Source organism: Carassius gibelio, chromosome A21 (genome assembly GCF_023724105.1).
Source record: "Carassius gibelio isolate Cgi1373 ecotype wild population from Czech Republic chromosome A21, carGib1.2-hapl.c, whole genome shotgun sequence".
NCBI classification, from domain to species: Eukaryota; Metazoa; Chordata; class Actinopteri; order Cypriniformes; family Cyprinidae; genus Carassius; species Carassius gibelio.
Genome location: NC_068391.1, coordinates 18,699,146 through 18,721,799, shown reverse-complemented (window position 1 = coordinate 18,721,799; position 22,654 = coordinate 18,699,146). Strand labels below are relative to the sequence as shown.

General features: G+C 42.1%; 1 protein-coding gene and 1 long non-coding RNA gene across 2 annotated transcripts; both read right to left on the bottom strand.

Annotated features, from left to right (window-relative positions):
• Window positions 1-6,090: 6,090 nt before the first annotated feature.
• LOC127941299 (uncharacterized) lies at window positions 6,091-7,719 on the bottom strand. Its single transcript, XM_052536223.1, has 2 exons — window positions 6,682-7,719; window positions 6,091-6,302 (listed from the first exon to the last, which is right to left on the bottom strand). The coding sequence occupies exon 1, from the start codon at window positions 7,717-7,719 to the stop codon at window positions 6,724-6,726; it is 996 nt and encodes a 331-aa protein (XP_052392183.1). The 3' UTR covers window positions 6,091-6,302; window positions 6,682-6,723.
• On the bottom strand, window positions 6,091-9,302 carry LOC127941300 (uncharacterized). Its single transcript, XR_008148980.1, has 2 exons — window positions 9,155-9,302; window positions 6,091-6,702 (listed from the first exon to the last, which is right to left on the bottom strand). It is a non-coding gene; the product is annotated as an uncharacterized LOC127941300 (long non-coding RNA).
• Window positions 9,303-22,654: the final 13,352 nt, after the last annotated feature.

The window sequence follows — 22,654 nt, the reverse complement described above, 5'->3', positions numbered from 1 at the left end:
ACTGCTGCACTCTTTTGTAGTTGAAAGTTAAATATATTGGAAATCTGTCAAATGAGCCATCACACAAATGGCTCAGTGCTCAAATTAGGATCTCACAAAGGAGTTCTTAATAAATCATCAAGTAATTTCATTGGTTCCATCAAGAGCCAATTTGTACAGTAGGCTACATCTGTGACACTGTGGTGAAGGATAACAATAAAAGGCTGAGCAGGTTAAAAAAAAAAAAAAAGAGCACAACTGAACACCTTGAATTTAATTCTGATGCACTCCTTAAATTAAGAATGTAAGAAAGATGTCTTAAATCCATTTTGAATAAAGAAACTCGATTACTTTATTTAAAGTCCTTGTTCCAGTGTAATGATACATTTAAGTACTGAATAATATTAAATACATGTACTTACGATAGGGTTATGTGAATGGAATTATGCATAATTAATTGTTATTATAATAAATGTAACACGTGTAACAAGGACACCTTAAAATAAAGTGTTACCAGAAACTTAGGTATATATTAGGATTATTTGTCTTCAGGATACCTGTTTTTCTGTTTGTATTTGTGTGAATTATTTATGATATTGTTTGTCATATTATTTGTCTTGTTATATGGCCAGCAGAAATGCTAAGTTAGGAGGTGTGCATTGCTGTGTTCCTGCATTATTATTGAAGATGACACTCATGATGTGCATGTTATGTTTTTAGGAGTGGACCATGCTCAGTCAGGCCTTGAAAAGGACTATTTTAGCTCTTTAAAAAAGGTTTTATGTCTTTGTTCCTGCCTGGCTTTCTTCTTAAGGGATGGGAGTCAGGTTGCCTTCTCTCAGTTCGGGTCCTGCATTTGCCAAGGTGACACATGGATTATACTCGCAGATTGAGATGAGACCAGATGGGCATTCCCATTTATTTTTCTCTCTCTCTCTCTCTATCTCCAGCTGTGTGCATACGGATTGCGAGATGTTTATGTATAGTCATAAGAAACACGTGCCACCAAACGGATGACTTGCAACTGTCGGTCATCAGATAAGCCTGTATGATCACCACATACTGTAAAGGCATCTGTAGTTAAAATTTTACAGGAAAGTGAACAAAGGAAATATAAAAAAAGGGCTGTTTTGTTAAATCCGCTGGAGTGTGGGGCCTACTCAAAACTTCTTGGAGGGTGTTGGGACACTGAAAAAGTCAACCTATCACTCTTCAGGCTTTTTCCTCTGTGTTATTTGACTTTCCAGAGCAGGAGAAACTGCACAATTTATGTACAGTCAGGGCCCTTAGAATTTACATTTAGTGAAAAAAGTTGTGACATTTGCCAAGGATGTTAACCCATGCCCAGAATTGTTGCTCAGCATTTAACCCATCCAAGTGCACACACAGCAGTGAGCAGTGAGTAGTGAACACACCGTGAACACGCACCCAGAGAAGTGGGCAGCTATATCCAGCATCCGGCAAGCAACTGGGGGTTCATTGCCTTGATCAAGGGCACTTCAGCCATGGATATTGAGGGTGAAAGAGAGCACTGTTCATTTGCTCCCTTACCCACCTACAACTCCTGTCAGCACCAAGACTCAAACCTGCGACCTTCAGATTACAAGTCTAATACTCTAACCATTAGGCCACAGCTGCCAGTTTACCACTCAGGCCAGTGGCATAAATCTAATCAACTTTTCATTTTAAACTTTTCATTAGGGGTGACTCTCGCTGGATCTTAGCACTGCGCCTCGGTGCCTTTCTTCCCAGAAGTACATGAGGAGCTCACCAGGATCTGGATGGCACCTTTTACTGCCAGAAACCAGCCTGGTGGTTCCTCCTCCCTCACCACCCTCTACGGTCGTGCAGTGAGGGGGTATACAGGGGTCCCCCCAGTGGAGCGTTCAGTTGCAATGCGGTTGTATCCTAATACCACCTCCACTCGGCAGGGCGAACCGTGCCCCACGGACCATTTCTGTGGTTCGCGTTCGGGGGTAGTGCATATCAGAACAGAACAGAACAGAACAGAACAGTTCTGTTCACAGTCCTGCCCTTCGGGCTGTTCCTGTCTTCCCATGTCTAAACAAAGGTCAGAGGGGGCTCTGGCTCCCCTCAGAGAGTAAGGTGTTTGCATACTCAACTATCTTGACGGTTGGCTTATTCTACACTGGCCTGTCACCAGACCCTCATCCCATGGTCAGATCTACATTCCTCCGGGCAGGGGTGCCCCTAGAACAGATCTCCAGGCATGATGTGGATTACATGGATGCCTTCACCCCCAGAAGGAGGGGCCCCGTACAACGGGCATGCAGTTTCAGGGGTTTGGAAGGGCATGCAGCTGCATTGGCACTTCAATTGCCTAGAGTTGTTAACAGTACGCCTTGCCTTGAACCATCTCAAAAGGCGCTTACGAGGCAACCTAGCGACCGTTGCGTACATCAACCAACATGGTGGACTGTGCTCACCCACCACCTCCTCCTTTGTAGTAAGGTTCTGAGGTCACTTCATGCTGTTCACAATCCGGGCCTGCTCAAGCATACAGCTGACGAGCTGTTTCAAGCAATGCTCCCAGGATAATGGCGACTCCAGCCCCAGATGGTCCAGCTGATTTGGAGACCTTTCGGAGCTGCTCAGGTAGAACGGTTTGCTTCTCCAGAGACCTCTCACTACCAGTTGTTCTCGGCACAGATGCACTGGTACATAGCTGGCCACAGGGCCTAGGCAAATATGTGTTTCCACCAGTGAGCCTTCTCACACAGACACCGGAAGAATGAGGAGCAAGTCTTGCTAGTGGCGCCATATTAGTCCACTCAGACCTTGCTCCCCGAACTACTGCTCCTTGCGACAGCCCCTCCTTAGCTGATTCCTCTGTGGAAGGATCTACTGACTCAGAGATGAGACATCATTTGGCACCCATGTCCAGACCTGTGCAAACTCTATGTTTGGTCCCTTGATGGGACACAGAGGATCTACATGTAAGTGACCTATCCCAGGAGGTAGCGAACACCATCACTTTGGCGAGTGCACCGTCTATGAGACACGATTACGCCTTAAAGTGGAACCTGTTCGTAGAGTGGTGTTCTTCTTGCCATGAAGACCCCTGGAGATGCCTGATTGTGGTTGTGCTTTCTTTTCTGCAGCAAGGGCTGGAGCGAAAGCTGTCTCCCTCCACCCTCAAAGTCCAGGTTGCTTTAGGTAAGCATGACCTCATCATCAGGTTCCTTAGAGAGGCCAGGAGGTTAAATCCTTCCCGGCCCCCCTCTATACCCTTTTGGGATATGATTCTAGTGTTAAAATCACTACAGCAGGGCCCATTCGAGACTTTGCATTCAGTTGAGCTAAAGTTTATTTCATTAAAAACCCTGCTCCTGCTTGCATTGGCCTCCATCAAGAATTTAGGGGACCTGCATGCATTTTTGGTCGACGATTTGTGCCTAGAGTTTGGGCCGGCTGACTCCCAGGTAATCCTGAGGCTCTGGCTTGGCTATGTGCCTAAGGTTCCCACCACACCCTTCAAAGACCAAGTGGTGAACCTGGAAGCTCTGCCCCTGGAGGAGGCAGACCCTGTCCTGGCTTTGCTCTGTCCTGTCCGAGCATTAAGATGCTACATAGACTGGACACAAAGCTTCTGGACCTCAGACCAGCTCTTTGTCTGTTACAGAGGCTGGCAGAAGGGGAATGCCGTCTCTAAGCAGAGGATGCCCTCACCCTGGCTGCCCGCTCACTCAGCTAGCAGTGTTGCATCTTCCTGAGTGTTGGCTCATGGCACCTCACTGACAGATATTTGTAGAGCTGTGGGATGGGTGACCCCCAACATGTTCGCTAGATTCTATAGCCTTCGTGTAGAGACGGTATCCTCCTCACCTCAAATGAGTAGTGGCAGAGGTCAGCGGAGGTCCCAAGGACTATGCTTATATTGCGGTGGCTCTGAGCATTCCATCCATTCCTGCCTGGTAAAAAGAGCCAGCCGGTAGTAAGTTTGAGGGTACTATCGGGTGGGATCTCTGCCAGGAAGTCCTCAACCAATTCATATCCAAATTTTGAAAGGAATTTTGTAAATTGCTAGGTGCGACGGTTAGTCTGTCTTAGGGTTATCATCCCCAGAGTAACAGGCAGTCTGAGCGAGCCAACCAGGATTTAGAGAGGACGTTGCAATGTTTGGACTCCAAAAATCCTTCTTCCTGGAGCCGACAACTCTCTATGGTGGAGTACGCTCACAATTCGTTACCAGTGTCAGCCACGGGCCTCTCTCCATTTCAGTGCAGCTTAGGTTACCAGCCACCAGCTTTTCCTAGCCTGGAATCTGAAGTCACAGTCCCCTCCGCTCACGCCTTTGTCCAGAGGTGCCACCGCACCAGGACCAGAGCCTGCGAGACTCTGCTCCGGATGCGGGAGCGCACTAAGGCCAAGGCCGATCGCCACCGGTCAAAGCCTCCCGTTTACGTCGTAGGTCAAAAAGTGTGGCTTTCTACTAACAATATTCCTCTTCGTTCCATTTCTAACAAATTAGCTCCCAAATTCAATGGCCCATTTACTGTCACCAAGATCATTAGTCCGGTGACAGTCCGCCTCAAACTACCTCCAGCGTAGAGGAGAATACATCCCGCCTTCCATGTGTCAAAAATTTAATCCGTGTTTTATTCAGGTATTAATCCACAAACCCCCGCCGCCGCGTCTTGTAGATGGGGAATCGACTTATTCAGTTAATTGTATTCTGGACTCGAGATGGAGGGGACGAGGATTCCAGTACTTGGTGGACTGGGAAGGTTACGGTCCGCAGGAGAGGAGTTGGCTACCTGCTAGGGATATACTGGATCACTCCCTTATTGATGATTACAATCAGCAGGTAGACCCTTCTGGGTACTCCAGGAGGCGTTCTTAGAGGGGGGGGGGGGGGGGGGGGGGGTACTGTCACGGTTGGTAATCTCGTGATCTCTAGGTTTTGCACATTGTGGGTGAAGCCTGTGTGTTACACGTCAGCACTGATTAGGTTGTGGCCGTCTCCGTTAATTGTCATCAGCAACAGCTGTCACTCATTACTCATCCATAAATATTGGCTTGTCTAGCGTCTTGTGTTAGTGTGAGCGTTGTTTCATATTCATGATCTGTTTTGCTTTTTTTTGTGTTTCTGCGTTGGATGTCCTTGTCTCCCCGGAACCCCGTCCACTCTACGCAACCCACCACCAAGCAACAACACTTACCTTCGGCTCGCTTCCCCGCAGTTCCTGTGTCACCCTCTCCTGCTGCCAACTCACCTCCGCCTTCCAGATTCGTCATTCATCACCACCATCTTGGACTGTGCATTTCTCCCAGCATTAATACCTGTTTATTACTGGATCTTCCAGTTCATTCAAAAGATTTAGAAGAACAGTTTCATGAATCAGACATCTATACCTATCTCATGAACGTGTCAAAGAGACCAAAATTTAAATGGAAAAAGTGTGTCTATTTAAAATTTCCCAGAACAAGAGATACACAGAATGAATAAAGAAAATGTCTGACCTAAGACTATAATCTGAATATAAGATATTATAAGATATAAATTATTTATCATTTCCATACAGCAATTTTATTTCCTCTTGTACAATTATTATAATGTAAGTCATTGTTCATTGTGCTTGTTCTCTCAAAAACTGATCATAAATTAGATTGACAGTGGAATTGACAATATAATAATAGGTGTTTTTTTCTATATCTGTTTTGACAATTAGATCTTATTTTTGTAGTTACTGTTGCTAAAAACAAAAGAATGCAGGTTTGTATACAAATTATACAAATTTATATATAAGTCGCAACACTTTATAATGTCATATCATGAACAAAATTTAATTTCTGACATTTTTCAACACACGCACACATACACAAACACATAATTTCTACCTGTATTTGGCCCAAGAAAAAAATCACACAGAGAAAAAAAAAATAATTATCATCATACTCGACTACGGTATCTCCACTGACGTCACTCACATTCGCAGACACTGTTTTGATTTGCTGCAGGTTTGCATAAAGTTAAACTTTGCTCGACTTTCAGAGGCAAGTCAGTGCGGCACGCCTGCATTGCATTTCTACAGTCACTAATGCAGTCTTTTTGCCAGTTCTACCAGAAAGACTCGGGAGATAGAGGAATGTACGAAGCATACATTTATTGACAGCTCAGCGAGCACAATTATAAATTTCTTTGGCGGAAGGCCCCGTCCATGGTTCGTAATCCGAGGGTAGCGAATCTGCATTTCCTGCCTGAAGACGAAGGCAGGGGCGCAGCAGACCCCCCCTGGAAGGTAAGGACAGGACCATCCTGGTGGTGGTGGGGAGGGTGGAGGTTGTTGTCGCGTTGGCATCTGCGAACTCAAACATGTGTAAGTACGATCTTTTATACAGGAGTATAAAGACATGATTGGATAATGATGAAGGTAATTAGTGACGAAGTGATTGAGTCTTCCTGGCAGAACTTAGGCTAAAGCTTCCATTTCTACCAGAAAGACTCGGGAGATAGAGGAATGTACGAAGCATACATTTATTGACAGCTCAGCGAGCACAATTATAAATTTCTTTGGCGGAAGGCCCCGTCCATGGTTCGTAATCCGAGGGTAGCGAATCTGCATTTCCTGCCTGAAGACGAAGGCAGGGGCGCAGCAGACCCCCAAAATTAGGTGGATTATGAGACCTCCAGACGGGGCCAGCCTTCCCCCCAAAATAAAGTAGATGAAGTATACCCACCAGTTGTGAATCCTAAGGTTCCTGGAAGAAATAGAAAGAGAGTTAGCATGACCAGTATAATGACGTTAGATTAAACTTCTTAAGTTTTACAGAAATAGGCCAGACACAGACAGCAACGATAGGCAGGACACAGACAGCCACGATAGGCAGGCACGGACAGGCCTCGTTAGACCAACAGAAATAGCCACGATAGGCAGACAAAGACAGGCCTCGATAGACCAACAGAAATGCCACGATAGGCAGACACAGACAGGCCTCGATAGACCAACAGAAATGCCACGATAGGCAGACACAGACAGGCCTCGATAGACCAACAGAAATGCCACGATAGGCAGACACAGACAGGCCTCGATAGACCAACAGAAATGCCACGATAGGCAGACACAGACAGGCCTCGATAGACCAACAGAAATGCCACGATAGGCAGACACAGACAGGCCTCGATAGACCAACAGAAATGCCACGATAGGCAGACACAGACAGGCCTCGATAGGCCGAACATAAATAGCCACGATAGGCCAGACGCAGACAGCCACGATAGGCAAACGCGGACAGGCCCCAATTGGCCGAACATAAATAGCCCGATAGGCCAGACGCAGACAGCCACAATAGGCAGACACAGACAGGCCCCAATAGACCGTACATAAATAGCCACGATAGGCCAGACGCAGACAGCCACGATAGGCAGACACAGACAGGCCCCGATAGACCAACATAAATAGCCACGATAGGCCTCACGCAGACAGCCACGATAGGCAGACACAGACAGGCCTCAATAGACCAACAGAAATAGCCACGATAGGCCAGACGCAGACAGCCACGATAGGCAGACGCAGACAGGCCTCGATAGACCATACAGAATAGCCATGATAGGCAGAACACAGACAGCCTCGATAGACCGTACAGAAAAATAGCCATGATAGCCAGACAAAGACAGGCCTCGATAGACCATACATAAATAGCCACGATAGGCCAGACACAGACAGCCACAGTAGGCAGACGCAGACAGGCCTTGATAGACCGTACAGAAATAGCCATGATGGCCAGACACAGATAGGCCTTGATAGACCATACAGAAAAATAGCCATGATAGCCAGACACGGACAGGCCTCGATAGACCAACGGAAATAGCCACAATAGGCCAGACGCAGACAGCCACGATAGGCGGACACGGACAGGCCTCGATGGACCTTACAGAAATAGCCATGATAGCCAACACAGACAGGCCTCGATAGACCGTACATAAATAGCCACAATAGGCCAGACGCAGACAGCCACGATAGGCAGACGCAAGACAGGCCTCGATAGACCATGATTAGCCACGATAGGCAGACGCAGACAGACCTCGATAGGCCGTACATAAATAGCCACGATAGGCCAGACGCAGACAGCCACAATGGCAGACGCAGACAGGCCTCAATAGGCCGTACAGAAATCGCCACAATAGGCAGACACAGGACAGGCCTCAATAGACCATACAGAAAAATAGCCATGATGGCCGGACACGGACAGGCCTTGATAGGCCGTACAGAAATAGCCACGATAGGCCAGACACAGACAGCCACGATAGGCAGACACAGACAGGCCTCGATAGGCCGTACAGAAATAGCCATTATAGCCAGACACAGATAGGCCTCGATAGACCGTACAGAAATAGCCAGGATAGGCCAGACACAGATAGCCACAATAGGCAGACATGGGACAGGCCTTGATAGACCATACAGAAAATAGCCATGATAGCCGGACACGGACAGGTCTCGATAGACCGTACAGAAATAGCCACGATAGGCAGACACAGACAGCCACAATAGGCAGACATGGGACAGGCCTTGATAGACCATACAGAAAAATAGCCATGATAGCCGGACACGGACAGGTCTCGATAGACCGTACAGAAATAGCCACGATAGGCCAGACACAGATAGCCACAATATGCAGACATGGGACAGGCCTTGATAGACCGTACAGAAAAATAGCCATGATAGCCGGACGCGGACAGGTCTCGATAGACCGTACAGAAATAGCCACGATAGGCCAGACACAGATAGCCACAATATGCAGACATGGGGCAGGCCTTGATAGACCATACAGAAAAATAGCCATGATAGCCGGACACGGACAGGTCTCGATAGACCGTACAGAAATAGCCACAATAGGCCAGACACAGATAGCCACAATATGCAGACATGGGACAGGCCTTGATAGACCGTACAGAAAAATAGCCATGATAGCCGGACACGGACAGGTCTCGATAGACCGTACAGAAATAGCCACGATAGGCCAGACACTGATAGCCACAATAGGCAGACATGGGACAGGCCTTGATAGACCATACAGAAAAATAGCCATGATAGCCGGACACAGACAGGTCTCGATAGACCGTACAGAAATAGTCACGATAGGCAGACACAGACAGGCCTTGAAAGACCATACGGATATAGTAACACCACCACCAGTAATTGCATGAATTTACCTGATTAGTTACAGGAGAGCTTGCTGAGCTTCAATAATGGTTTTGAATCAGGTCTGATGTATGATTCAAATGCTTAGGAAGACCATCTGCCCATGATCTTAACAGCTGATGTAGAGATCCCTCATTCAGCTGCTGAAGTAGCTGCCCCAATTCTGAATGAATGGCCAGTAGATAGACTGCAGCTTTGAGAACAGTGGTTAAGTGAGTTCTAAACAGCCTTGGAAAGGGGGCTCCGTTAGGAAAAAGAGCGCTGGTGCGTTTTAGAAATTCTAGGTCGGATTTTTAAAGAAATTTCACCATGCAGAGAAGGGACAGGATTATTGATTTTAGAATTGTTAAGGTGACTCCAGAACCTTGCACATCGGTTTTTTTTTTTGAGTGCTTGGGGAGAGTGTGAAGAATTTTTGGTCCGAATCATAGATCTGAAGGAAATGCCGCGAGCAGGATCAAATTGATTGGTTTGAAGTGAATTCCCCTGGAAGCATAACCTGTAGAAAGCAGATAAACACTGTCTCCAGAAGAATATTGAGGTACTTTGAAGGAAGGCCGTAGCAGATGGAAGTAATTCATTTGCAATATGGGCAGGGTAATAGGCAGACATTTGTCTTTAATTTGTTGGAAGATTTAGCTAACCCCTCAAGTAGTAATAGAACTGAATAACCAAAAGCTTGAAAATTTGATTATAAAATTTAGCGTGGATTAGATGCTGGTAAGGAGTCTGCGAATAGAGAAATTAAGATTGCGATTTTTTTTTTTTTTTTTTTTTTTGACAAGAAAGGAGCAACGGTCGAAATTAGAATAGGAACGCAAAAATTGGAAGGAAAAACATTAGAAGCGGACCATGCAAACGTGTAGGCTTGATTGTAGAGGGAGCGACGCCTTAGAAATGTGATTTCCAGCTGACGTAGCACTTCGTTTAGTATTATGTCTGCTAACGGAGGGCAGACTGAAGAATCCGGGTTGGCTGAGGGCACAGCTGTCTGAAAGTTTAAAAGTGTAAGGTGAAAGGCGCAACAGCCGAGTAAGAGTGATGAACCAACACCAGTAGATGCGCGAATATAAACAAGCCTTGATTGTAGCTTAACCCCTTAACTGTCACTCCCCAATTTTTTTTTTTTTTTTTTTTTTTTTTTTTTTTATTATATTTTTTATAATATTAAGTTGAGGTATCAGAGGTTAAGTTTAAAATACGCATAAGTCGAATTGACTTACTAGCACACATTGCTAATCTTGATGTAAACAATTAAACGTTGTTTGTCTTAATCTTATCAAATTCTGAATATTTCCACCCTGTAACGAATAATTTTTCTGATGAGGTCAGTTTGACAGCATGAGCAGAACCTACTTAACGCGCCCCTCCAGACGTTAGTTAGTTATGAGTGATGGGCGGTCACACTGCACTTTTCTCTCCATTGACTTCCATTCATACGCATGCGAATGCGTCGGACCGGAAACGCAAGCTTATGCGAAAAATTTTGCATTTCGCTGCGTTCCAAAGTTCAAGTTTGGTGAACTCGGAGCAGGGAATTTGCATAACGTGAGGATGTGGACCAGTAGAAGAGCGATACATTGCTGCATGGCCTCTGTACAAAATTTCAAAAGGAAGCGCTATATACTTTAGCTGTTGCACAGGGTCCTAGTTTATAATACATTAAAAGATTTATAAAAGAAAAGCTGCATGGTTTGTAGTGTCGACGGGAACAGGTGATACATTGAAATGACAACGTTTTATATATATTTTTTTTTTTTTTTTTTTTTTTTTCTTCTCTCTCTCTCTTTCTTCTCCCCCTCCTCCCCTTAGGGTGTATATATTTATAGAGAGATACAGAGTAACGTTACAATATAATAAAACGCTTTTGACGCCGTTGCAAAAGACACAGTGCTAGCGCACATAATAATCCATCTTGTGATAATTGAGGGGAGACTGTTTTATCTTGTTCCCGCCCATATTCGCAGTGGCGTTCGAAATAATTTTGCATGTTTAAAGTCTAGTGTGACCGCACCTTGAGACGGAGACCAGGAGTGCAAACAAACCATGCCTGCTAATTAATATTCAGTTTAAACTGGAGATATGTCACTACTCTGAAATAAGGTCAGCAGCAACTCGTGTCACGTGGAGTAATATATGCCTGCTGACGGAGCATTGAGCCGAATCTTACCTACGACTCAAAAGAAGGGTCCATATACGCATCAGCTTGGTAGATCCGGTGTTCGTAATTCACTAGCCCAAGAGTAAGCCATGTAAAGATGAGGTGGGAGCAGCGGTTCCCTGCATCTGCAACCATAGAATCCCATTAGAGTATGAACTTTCAGGAATAACGCAAATGAAAGACTGAATAAACAAATATTAAAGCATAGGATTAAAACAGCGAATCTCAAGTGTGCTAGACAGAGCTTTTTTTTTTTTTAAGAAATGCGAAAAATCTTTATCAGAAATAAAGATTGTAGCGTTTATGATGAGTCTTAAAGTGCCTCATTACGAAGAAGTTATTCAGAAAATTGCATGCACTATGATCAACATCTTAATTATGCTGTGCAAGTCAATAAACAAGCACGAAACGCCCAGTGTTTTATTTGAACGTGCAAGTAATCCTTGCAGAGAATAAATTAATGCCCAGGCGCCGCAAGTGCATAGAACAAAATGATACTTATAATGCTGTAGACTTGTGAAGTGATGGAGGCGAGATGCCGAAGAGACTGGCAGCCTTAATTCTGTCTGCTGGTCCGGAGAAACTTCATTGCTGCAGGTTCACGTGAGCGTACAGATGAATATTTGTTGATTGAGACCAAAGTCTTTTCAGGTGTTGAGACCCAAGCAGCACTGACGCGACATCTCGGAAAGCACCAGCGTTGCCAAGACCGTATTTTTTTTTTTTTTTTTTTTTTTGTGGGCTGTCTTTTCTGTCCTGGGTTTGAGGTGATCCCAATAGTGTTATATATAGCCCCTAGAATGTGAATTCTACCGATAAATCCCTTTTGAACGCGATTGGGCTTTTTCTTTCTTTTTTTTTTTTTTTTAATAGTAACTGGTGGTTTTGAGAACCTGGCAACCCTGGCCTGGAAGCACACGGAACTCCGCCAATGTTCACATCCTCTGCCGAGAAAAGCTTGTAAATCATCCAACACAAACGACTGCAGATAATCACCGCGACACAGAGCTAAGCCAACGATCCCGTGTGCATCTTAGAGGAACGTCGAACTCTAGATAGTTTGCGGGGCACGAACTTAATTACAGCAAGTAGATGAATAAACACAACAGCTTGAGCAAGTACAATCGCGTCGGAATCTGCGGTTGTTGTCGCGTTGGCATCTGCGAACTCAAACATGTGTAAGTACGATCTTTTATACAGGAGTATAAAGACGTGATTGGATAATGATGAAGGTAATTAGTGACGAAGTGATTGAGTCTTCCTGGCAGAACTTAGGCTAAAGCTTCCATTTCTTTTCTTTTTGGCAGTTCTAAAAGAAAATGAATGACATCCAGTTGCTTTGCCTCTGTAAGTCACTGTCAGTGTGAATGAAGCATGACGTGCTCAAAGTAACTAGGATGACACTAATTACACTATAAGGAGGAGGTAAAGCATTACCCTAGCAGGATGAGGGGGAGATGTTTTCCACTGGGAGTGAGGATTCCTGGGAAAATACTTGTCCAATCAACTACTTGGTGGTTTAATTATGGTAGAAGTTAAGAAAAAACTGCAGCTAGGAGCTTTTTAAATTTATAACCTGGAATATAATTAGACCCTAAACCCAAATGTTACTATTATTATTGCACTGTGCAAGCAGAATTTCCTCAAGAGCTGTGCACTGTAACATCTCTCTGAAATATACATTTCCATAAGCCTTCCTCAGAGCAAATACTTCACCATAATACACCATAATGTTTGTTCACTTACATGATAAATTAAAAACTGAAATAATATATATATATATATATATATATATATATATATATATATATATATATATATATATATATATATTTATTTATTTTTTTTATTTTTTTTATAACTGCCGTTAACGGTCAAATTTGTCTATACAGATTCGTTTAAATAGTTTTTTTTTTTTTTTTTTTTTTTTTTTTACAGTGTGTCTGTTTAATTATTATTAAAGGGATCCTATTATGCCCTTTTATGAATTCTTGATTTGTTTTTTCTGGTGTACTGAAATTGGTTTTCATGCTAGAATGTTCCAAATACGCATTATTTTTCACATTTTAGATTATTGCGGCACCTCTCTTCTCAGTCTGCCTCATGCCCTGATTAGTTCCTTTTTTTGAAGAAACCCCCATTAAAAAAAAAAAAAAAAAAATTAAATAAAAAGTGCTCTGATTGGTTAGTTGGCCAAGATCCTCTTTTACAGCTGTAATATGGGATTTCATCAGGATGCAGACAAGGCACGTTCACATGTAGATTTGGTCCTTGCAGCTGTGGGCAGTGGCAGGCTAGGCCAAGATATAGCAGTTAATGAAAATCAGAGACGGTTAGGTCTTATGACAGCAGCAGCAAATGTGATTCTATTGGGTCTACTACACATAAAAACCATTTCAGTTCGGAGAAAAGTGTATGGAATTTCTCCCACTGAGCAACCTGTCAAAGATCATAAGTGTCATGCACTGAGGGCTTCATACCATTAATCTGTGCAAAAGACACCATTTTCTGACCCAGAGTCCCATTCTTGGAAGTAGCAAAACTCGTAACGGACCCCTCTCACAGGCTTGGGTGCAGTTCTTGATGACCAGCCAGCCCATGAACCTTTGGAAGGCCATCATCTCTCATGGCACATAAACTGTCTGGAAATTAGGGCATTATTACTACAGTAGCACTGAAATGCTTCCTCCCACAGCTGAGGGCAACCATGGGCTCTCCTCCTGAGAGTTCTAGCAAGGGTTTATCAGGGCCGAGTACACCTATTGTTTGTAGCTCTGTTCTGGCAACGTGCAGACTGAGTTTGGTTCTTAGATCTAGTGTCTCTCTGGTGCTCACAAAGTTTGTGAGGCTCATTGCATTGTGTCTTTGTTTCAATATTTTAAAAATGGCAAATGTCTCAAACCCATGTGTATATTCTGCTTTGTGTTGAGAGAAGTGGAAAACTATGCTTTATTTCAAATTAGTTTCCATTTTGTGGCAGAATAAACAATAATATTGGTCAGGATTTTTTCAATATAATGGCTTCTGTGAATATATCTCATTTATACAGAGTACTGAAAAAATTGACAAAAAATATCAAGCATGAAATATTCAAGGTGATTGTTTAAAAAAAAAAAAATCAAATCACTGGCTTTCTTTGTCTTTTCTTCAGTACAGATTAACAAATTAATGAACAGACTTTATAGTGCACGATCCAAACCTAAATTTGTATAATTCATGAATGAAAACATTTTGTAACATGATATTGATGCACCATTTACATGGTAATGCAATGTCTGATTTCAAAATGGGTTTTAGAGGATGAATTTTGAGATTTTAAGTTTTCAGTTGAAATATAATTTCTGATAATTTCTAAAATGTGATAGAGAAAAAGGCAATGAAGAACTCTTTTTTTTAACAAAGGTCAGAACTGTTATAATGTAGATTTTTGAGGATGCACTCATGTCATAAATTAATCTATTACTTTTCCTACATAATTTTTAACAAAAAACATTGGTAAAATATATATTTGGGAGTCTTAGATCTTTCCAACGATATATAGTTTGTCAAGATTAGATTTAATTGTAATATAGTGAAGTAAATGTAGGAGTTCCGTATACAGGAAGGGGTGAGAGTTAAAGGGTTAAGGGTCAATATTTGCCCTTTTGAACTGATTTCAAGGGGCATTTCTTTCTCTTTTTTTTTTACCTTTGTATGGGCAATTTTTATAATTACCTTATGAAACCTATTTGTGTTGTGTTTTATATCAGATGTTTAAAATGGAATAATGTAATTTTAAATAGCATACATAAATTATATAAACTATGAAAAAATAAATAAATCAGGAACTCATTAATTGGTAGGGAGCTACAATTTTTTGAAAAAGTAGCTGTTAATTATTGACCTTGATGCTGTAATAATGATGATTAATGTTGTAGGCTACACAGTCAAAAAAGCTTAGATCCATTTATGATTTAGTTTATTACTGTTTTATGCATTAGAAAATCAAGACTTCACATTGGTTATCTTAGCAGGATTAAACACACAAACACACACACACAAGCAATATCACACTTGTAGCAGTGCAATAAGTAAGGAATAATGTACATCCAGCCAGTTGTTATTGCAGATTACAACTGTCATTGTATGGACAAACAGTTGAAACAGTCTTCAGAAAAAAGTAAGTCACACAGCTTTGGAATGACTCTGAGTAAATGAATTTACCTTTTCTTTTTTTTTTTTTTTTTTTTTGTCAACTACTACTGTTTGTCTGTTGTTAGTTTAAAGGGATTGTTCTGGCCATCCAAAATGTAAGTGGACTTTTTTTTCTTCATTAGAAAAGTAAAGAAGATTTTTATTTGAAACCGTGAGCAGGTCCCCTTTTCAAAAAAAAAAAAAAAAAAAAAAAATTTCAAGAAACACAAAATCAATATCCATGGCTCCTGACTTATGAGATCTTATGAAGTTAAATAATTGGTCTGTGATCACATGATCACATGACTGCATATTGTCGTATAATGATATTATCCACCAACTGAGTTATACGAAACCCAAATTGTGCTGCAGGTAAAAGAGTGCAAAGCATTAATATGAAAGTGTCCTGTCGCAGACACTCTGATGGGTCATATTTCAGGGATTTTGACGAACGACCGGTGCAGGCGTATTGGTTGGAGGAAATGTTGCTTTATTTTAAAGTGTCCTGGACCTTGTTCCGGTGTAATTATACATAAAAGTATACGGAGTGATATTAATTAACTACATGTACTGTACTTACTACATGGTTAGGGTTAGGATTAGGGTTTGGTTAAGGGTAACCTGCATGTAATTATGCATAAATAATTGTTATTATAATAGTAATTAAAAAAAGTACATGTAACAAGGAAACCTTAAAAGAAAGTGTTACCGAAAGTCTCACTTCAACATCAATTCAGTGGGTTAGTAGTTTCTGTATGGTTCTGTGATGTAGCAGGCTTTTCAGTTTCTTTAGAAGAACATTTGTATGCTGAATAAATATTTTTTATGCATTAGATATAATACTTGATTTGCTATGATTTGTTTTATTGTGGCTGATCCTGTTCTACAGTTTCAGGGTGATTTTGAATCCCACGCCAGTGTTGAATAGTGTTAATTTAAGCATCACTGTAGGTGTGTTAAGAAAATACATGAACACCTGGCTCAATATTCAACTATCTGACAGACTGTTTCTGAGCAAAAACAAATAACCTTTGATAAACTGTGGCAGTGTTTAAATGGAGTCATGGATAATTGGCCCATTGGTGATTAAAGTCGGGATAACACAATATTGTATGTTGATGGTATTGCTAAAAGGTTATTCTCGAGGACAGCACTTCCTAAATTAGACTACCACTGCTTGTGCAATTGATGTTTGGCCTGAGGGTGCAGTTTATTTCACTATCACTCATCAAACTTAATTAAAACATGCTATCTCCTCAAACAGGAAGTTGACAGCAAATCTATCAGGAGCTGGGATCTTGCTGAAGATAACTGAAGATCAGAGACACATTTCCTATATCAGCATACTAAATGTTTGCAGCTCATCACAAAATGTATTACAATAAGGGGGAAAAATTGCCAGTTGATAAATGGGAAATTACAAATAAGGATGTTTATTATTATAATAATTATTATTATGTATTATTATTTATGAGAGTGTACCATCAAATATATTGATCGATTGGCTTTCAAAATGTCAAGTGGTGAAACCACCAAAGAAAAATTAGTCATGTTATAAACATTCAAATATCATTATTTCTTGGGTTACTCCATTGGACATTAACTATCTTTGCCTTTTAATAAAAATATTTGTTGTGATTATGAAATATGTATGGCTGAAATTTTTTTTTTGAGCATTCCTTTGGATTTCAAACTCCACTAAGTGGAATATATGAGCAACGAGGAAATGGAAAATTGGATTAGTCTGGGTAAAAGTGTGTGTGAGCAACAGGGCAGTTTATAGATGATGAAACAGTTTGTTACACACCGCTTTCCTTTCGACCAAATTGAGGAAAAGATCCACTCTATCTCAAACACGCTGTCTATACTGATATCACCCTCCATAAATCTGTGAGGACCTCAATGATTAGGATTACAGAGTGGATAGAACAGTCTAGTTCAGGTGTAACTTCTGCAAAGAAACCCTGCTGCTTGACAGGCTCAAACTATATCATGACCACCTGTGCCACAATTAGCATACGCTGACCTCTGGAATTTCTATAAAAATGTCACGTTTTAAAGACTGCGAAAAAAATGTATATGTTGTAGTCATATAAAACATCAAGAGACCAATGAATGGTTTATAACAACGTTTTCAGGATTTCTCAGATGCAGGCTTCAAGTATAACTCGTTTGAAGTACTGGTGCTACATATAACATTATACTCTATTGGTGTTAGACAACATGTTTCAGGACCTACTCATTGTCGAAATCATACTCTAGATTTAATACTGTCAAATGGAATTGATGTTGATAGTGTTGAAATTATTCAGCCAAGTGATGATATCTCAGATCATTATTTAGTTATGAGCAAACTTCATATAGCCAAAATTGTAAATTCTACTTCTTGTTACAAGTATCGAAGAACCATCACTTCTACCACAAAAGACTGCTTTTTATCTTTTTAAGTTATCTTCCTGATGTATCCAAATTCCTTAGCACATCCAAAACCTCAGAACAACTTGATGATGTAACAGAAACTATGGACTCTCTCTTTTCTAGCACTTTAAATACAGTTGCTCCTTTACGCTTAAGGAAGGTTAAGGAAAACAGTTTGACACCATGGTATAATGAGCATACTCGCACCCTAAAGAGAGCAGCCCGAAAAATGGAGCGCAGCTGGAGGAAAACAAAACTAGAGGTATTTCATATTGCTTGGCGGGAAAGTAACCTATCCTACAGAAAAGCATTAAAAACTGCTAGATCTGATTACTTTTCTTCTCTTTTAGAAGAAAATAAACATAACCCCAGGTATTTATTCAATACAGTGGCTAAATTAACGAAAAATAAAGCCTCAACAAGTGTTGACATTTCCCAACACCACAGCAGTAATGACTTTATGAACTACTTTACTTCTAAAATCGATACTATTAGAGATAAAATTGCAACCATTCAGCCGTCAGCTACAGTATCACATCAGACAGTGCACTATAGACCCCCTGAGGAACAGTTCCACTCATTCTCTACTATAGGAGAGGAAGAATTGTATAAACTTGTTAAATCATCTAAACCAACAACATGTATGTTAGACCCTATACCATCTAAGCTCCTAAAAGAGGTGCTTCCAGAAGTCATAGGTCCTCTTTTGACGATTATTAATTCCTCATTGTCATTAGGACATGTCCCCAAAACTTTCAAACTGGCTGTTATTAAGCCTCTCATAAAAAAAACACAACTTGACCCCAAAGAACTAGTTAATTATAGACCAATCTCGAATCTCCCTTTTCTGTCCAAGATACTAGAAAAGGTGGTATCCTCACAATTATATTCCTCCTTAGAGAAAAATGGTATATGTGAGGATTTTCAGTCAGTATTTAGACCGTATCATAGTACTGAGACTGCTCTCCTTAGAGTTACAAATTATCTGCTCTTATCATCTGATCGTGGGTGTATCTCTCTATTAATTTTATTGGATCTCAGCCTCCCTGGGAAAGTCTATGCCAGGGTACTGGAGAGGAGAATTCGGCCGATAGTGGAACCTCGGATTCAGGAGGAACAGTGTGGTTTTCGTCCCGGTCGTGGAACACTGGACCAGCTCTATACCCTTTCCAGGGTGCTGGAGGGTTCATGGGAGTTTGCCCAACCAGTCCACATGTGTTTTGTGGACTTGGAGAAGGCATTCGACCGTGTTCCTCGCGACATCCTGTGGAGGGTGCTCCGGGAGTATGGGGTCGGCGGCTCCCTACTTAGGGCTGTTCGGTCCCTGTACGACCGGAGCAAGAGCTTGGTTCGCATTGCCGGCAGTAAGTCAGACCTGTTCCCGGTGCATGTTGGACTCCGGCAGGGCTGCCCTTTGTCACCGGTTCTGTTCATAATTTTTATGGACAGAATTTCTAGGCGCAGCCAAGGGCCGGAGAGTGTCCGGTTTGGGGACCATACGATTTCGTCGCTGCTTTTTGCGGATGATGTTGTCATGTTGGCATCCTCAGACCAGGACCTTCAGTGTGCATTGGGATGGTTTGCAGCCGAGTGTGAATCGGCTGGGATGAGAATCAGCACCTCCAAGTCCGAGGCCATGGTTCTCAGTCGGAAAAGGGTGGATTGCCCACTTCAGGTTGGTGGAGAGTTCCTGCCTCAAGTGGAGGAGTTCAGGTATCTTGGAGTCTTGTTCACGAGTGAGGGAAGGATGGAACGTGAGATTGACAGACGGATCGGTGCAGCTTCTGCAGTAATGCGGTCGCTGTACCGGTCTGTCGTGGTGAAGAAGGAGCTGAGCTGTAAGGCAAAGCTCTCGATTTACCGGTCAATCTACGTTCCTACTCTCACCTATGGTCATGAGCTGTGGGTCATGACCGAAAGGACAAGATCCCGGATACAGGCGGCCGAAATGAGCTTTCTCCGTCGGGTGGCTGGGCGCTCCCTTAGAGATAGGGTGAGAAGCTCAGTCACTCGGGAGGAGCTCAGAGTAGAGCCGTTGCTCCTCCACATCGAGAGGAGCCAGCTGAGGTGGCTCGGGCATCTATTTCGGATGCCTCCTGGACGCCTTCCCAGGGAGGTGTTCCAGGCACGTCTCACCGGGAGGCGGCCCCGGGGAAGACCTAGGACACGCTGGAGGGACTATGTCTCCCGGCTGTCCTGGGAACGCCTCGGGGTCCCCCCGGAAGAGCTGGAAGAAGTGGCTAGGGAGAGGGAAGTCTGGGCGTCTCTGCTTAGACTGTTGCCCCCGCGACCCGGCCCCGGATAAGCGGAAGATGATGGATGGATGGATCTTAGTGCTGCGTTTGACACAATTGACCACAGCATTCTTTTGCATATACTTGAACACTTCGTTGGCATCAGTGGAAGTGCATTAGCATGGTTTAAATCGTACTTATATGACCGCCATCAGTTCGTAGCAGTGAATGAAGATGGATCATATCGATCACATGTGCAGTATGAAGTACCTCAAGGGTCAGTACTAGGGCCACTACTCTTCACGCTTTATATGTTACCCTTGGGAGATATCATCAGGAAACATGGTGTTAGCTTTCACTGTTATGCTGATGATACTCAGCTCTATATTTCTTCGCGGCCCGGTGAAACACACCAATTTGAAAAACTAATGGAATGCTTAGTCGATATAAAAAATTGTATGACGAGTAATTTCTTACTGCTAAATAAAAAAAAAAAACAGAGGTGTTAACTATAGGACCTAAAAACTCTGCTTGCAATAACCTAGAACACTGTCTAAGACTTGATGGTTGCTCTGTCAATTCTTCGTCATCAGTTAGGAACCTGTGTGTGCTATTTGATCGCAATCTTTCCTCAAGGTTAGATTATTGTAATGCTTTATTGGGTGGTTGTTCTGCACGCTTTGTAAACAAACTACAGCTAGTCCACTTACTTCTTACTAGAACCAGGAAGTATGACCATATTAGCCCGGTCCTGTTATCGCTGCACTGGCTCCCTATCAAACATTGTATACATTTTAAAATATTGCTTATTACTTATAAAGCCTCGAATGGTTTAGCACCTCAGTATTTGAATGAGCTCCTTTTACATTATACACCTCTACGTCTGCTACGTTCCCAAAACAATTTGATAATACCTACAATATCAAAATCAACTGCGGGCGGCAGGTCCTTTTCCTATTTGGCGCCTAAACTCTGGAATAACCTACCTAACATTGTTCGGGAGGCAGACACACTCTTGCAGTTTAAATCTAGATTAAAGGTCCATCTCTTTAACCTGGCATACACATAACATACTAATATGCTTTTGATATCCAAATCCGTTAAAGGATTTTTAGGCTGCATTAATAAGGTAAACCGGAAACACTTCACATAACATGTACCTTCTACATCATTAGAAGAATGGCATCTACGCTAATATTTGTCTGTTTCTCTCTTGTTCCGAGGTCACCGTGGCCACCAGATCCAGTCTGTATCCAGACCAGAGGGTCACTGCAGTCACCCGGATCCAGTACGTATCCAGACATGATGGTGGATCAGCACCTAGAAAGGACCTCTACTGCCCTGAAAGACAGCGGAGACCAGGACAACTAGAGCCCCAGATACAGATCCCCTGTAAATACCTTGTCTCAGAGGACCACCAGGACAAGACCACAGGAAACAGATGATTCTTCTGCACAATCTGACTTTGCTGCAGCCTGGAATTGAACTACTGGTTTCGTCTGGTCAGAGGAGAACTGGCCCCCCAACTGAGCCTGGTTTCTCCCAAGGTATTTTTCTCCATTCTTTCACCGATGGAGTTTTGGTTCCTTGCCGCTGTCGCCTCTGGCTTGCTTAGTTGGGGTCACTTCATCTACAGCTATATCATTGACTTGATTGCAAATAAATGCACAGACACTACTTAAACTGAACAGAGATTACATAACTGAATTCAATGATGAACTGCCTTTAACTATCATTTTGCATTATTGACACACTGTTTTCCAAATGAATGTTGTTCAGTGCTTTGACGCAATGTATTTTGTTTAAAGCACTATATAAATAAAGGTGATTGATTGATTGATTGATATAAGAGATTATGGCATGATGAATGTGAGTATTTTAAAATGTTGTACTGGAGGCAGTGGAGTAACTCAGGACAGCATTAATAAGGCCTGGCTTCACAAATCTAAAACCAGAACGCTTGACCAAACACACACACACAAGCTCTGCAAAAGAGGAGGATACCCACTATATATATTTCACTTGAATGGCAATTAGTTTTATTCAGAGGCCAAAAATGTTAAATTTGTTGCAGTTGCCAATATTTATATACCTAAATTCTGATATCTTATAATGTAAATCAATAAGATTTGTATATCAAACTACTTATGTAGAACTAATATAACCATTAATTGCCACTCTATATCTTCCTATAATGTATTGCTAAGATGCTATTTCAATACAGTTTTATGATCAAAGCTCTGTAATATTTGTTTATTCATTCATTCATGCAATCATACACTCATTCGTTTTAAGAGATGAACAATTAACACATTATTAAAGGGGGGGGGGGGGGTGAAATGCTATTTCATGCATACTGAGTTTTTTACACTGTTAAAGAGTTGGATTCCCATGCTAAACATGGACAAAGTTTCAAAAATTAAGTTGTACGTTTGAAGGAGTATTTCTGTTCCAAAAATACTCCTTCCGGTTTGTCACAAGTTTCGGAAAGTTTTTTTCGAGTAAGGCTCTGTGTGACGTTAGAT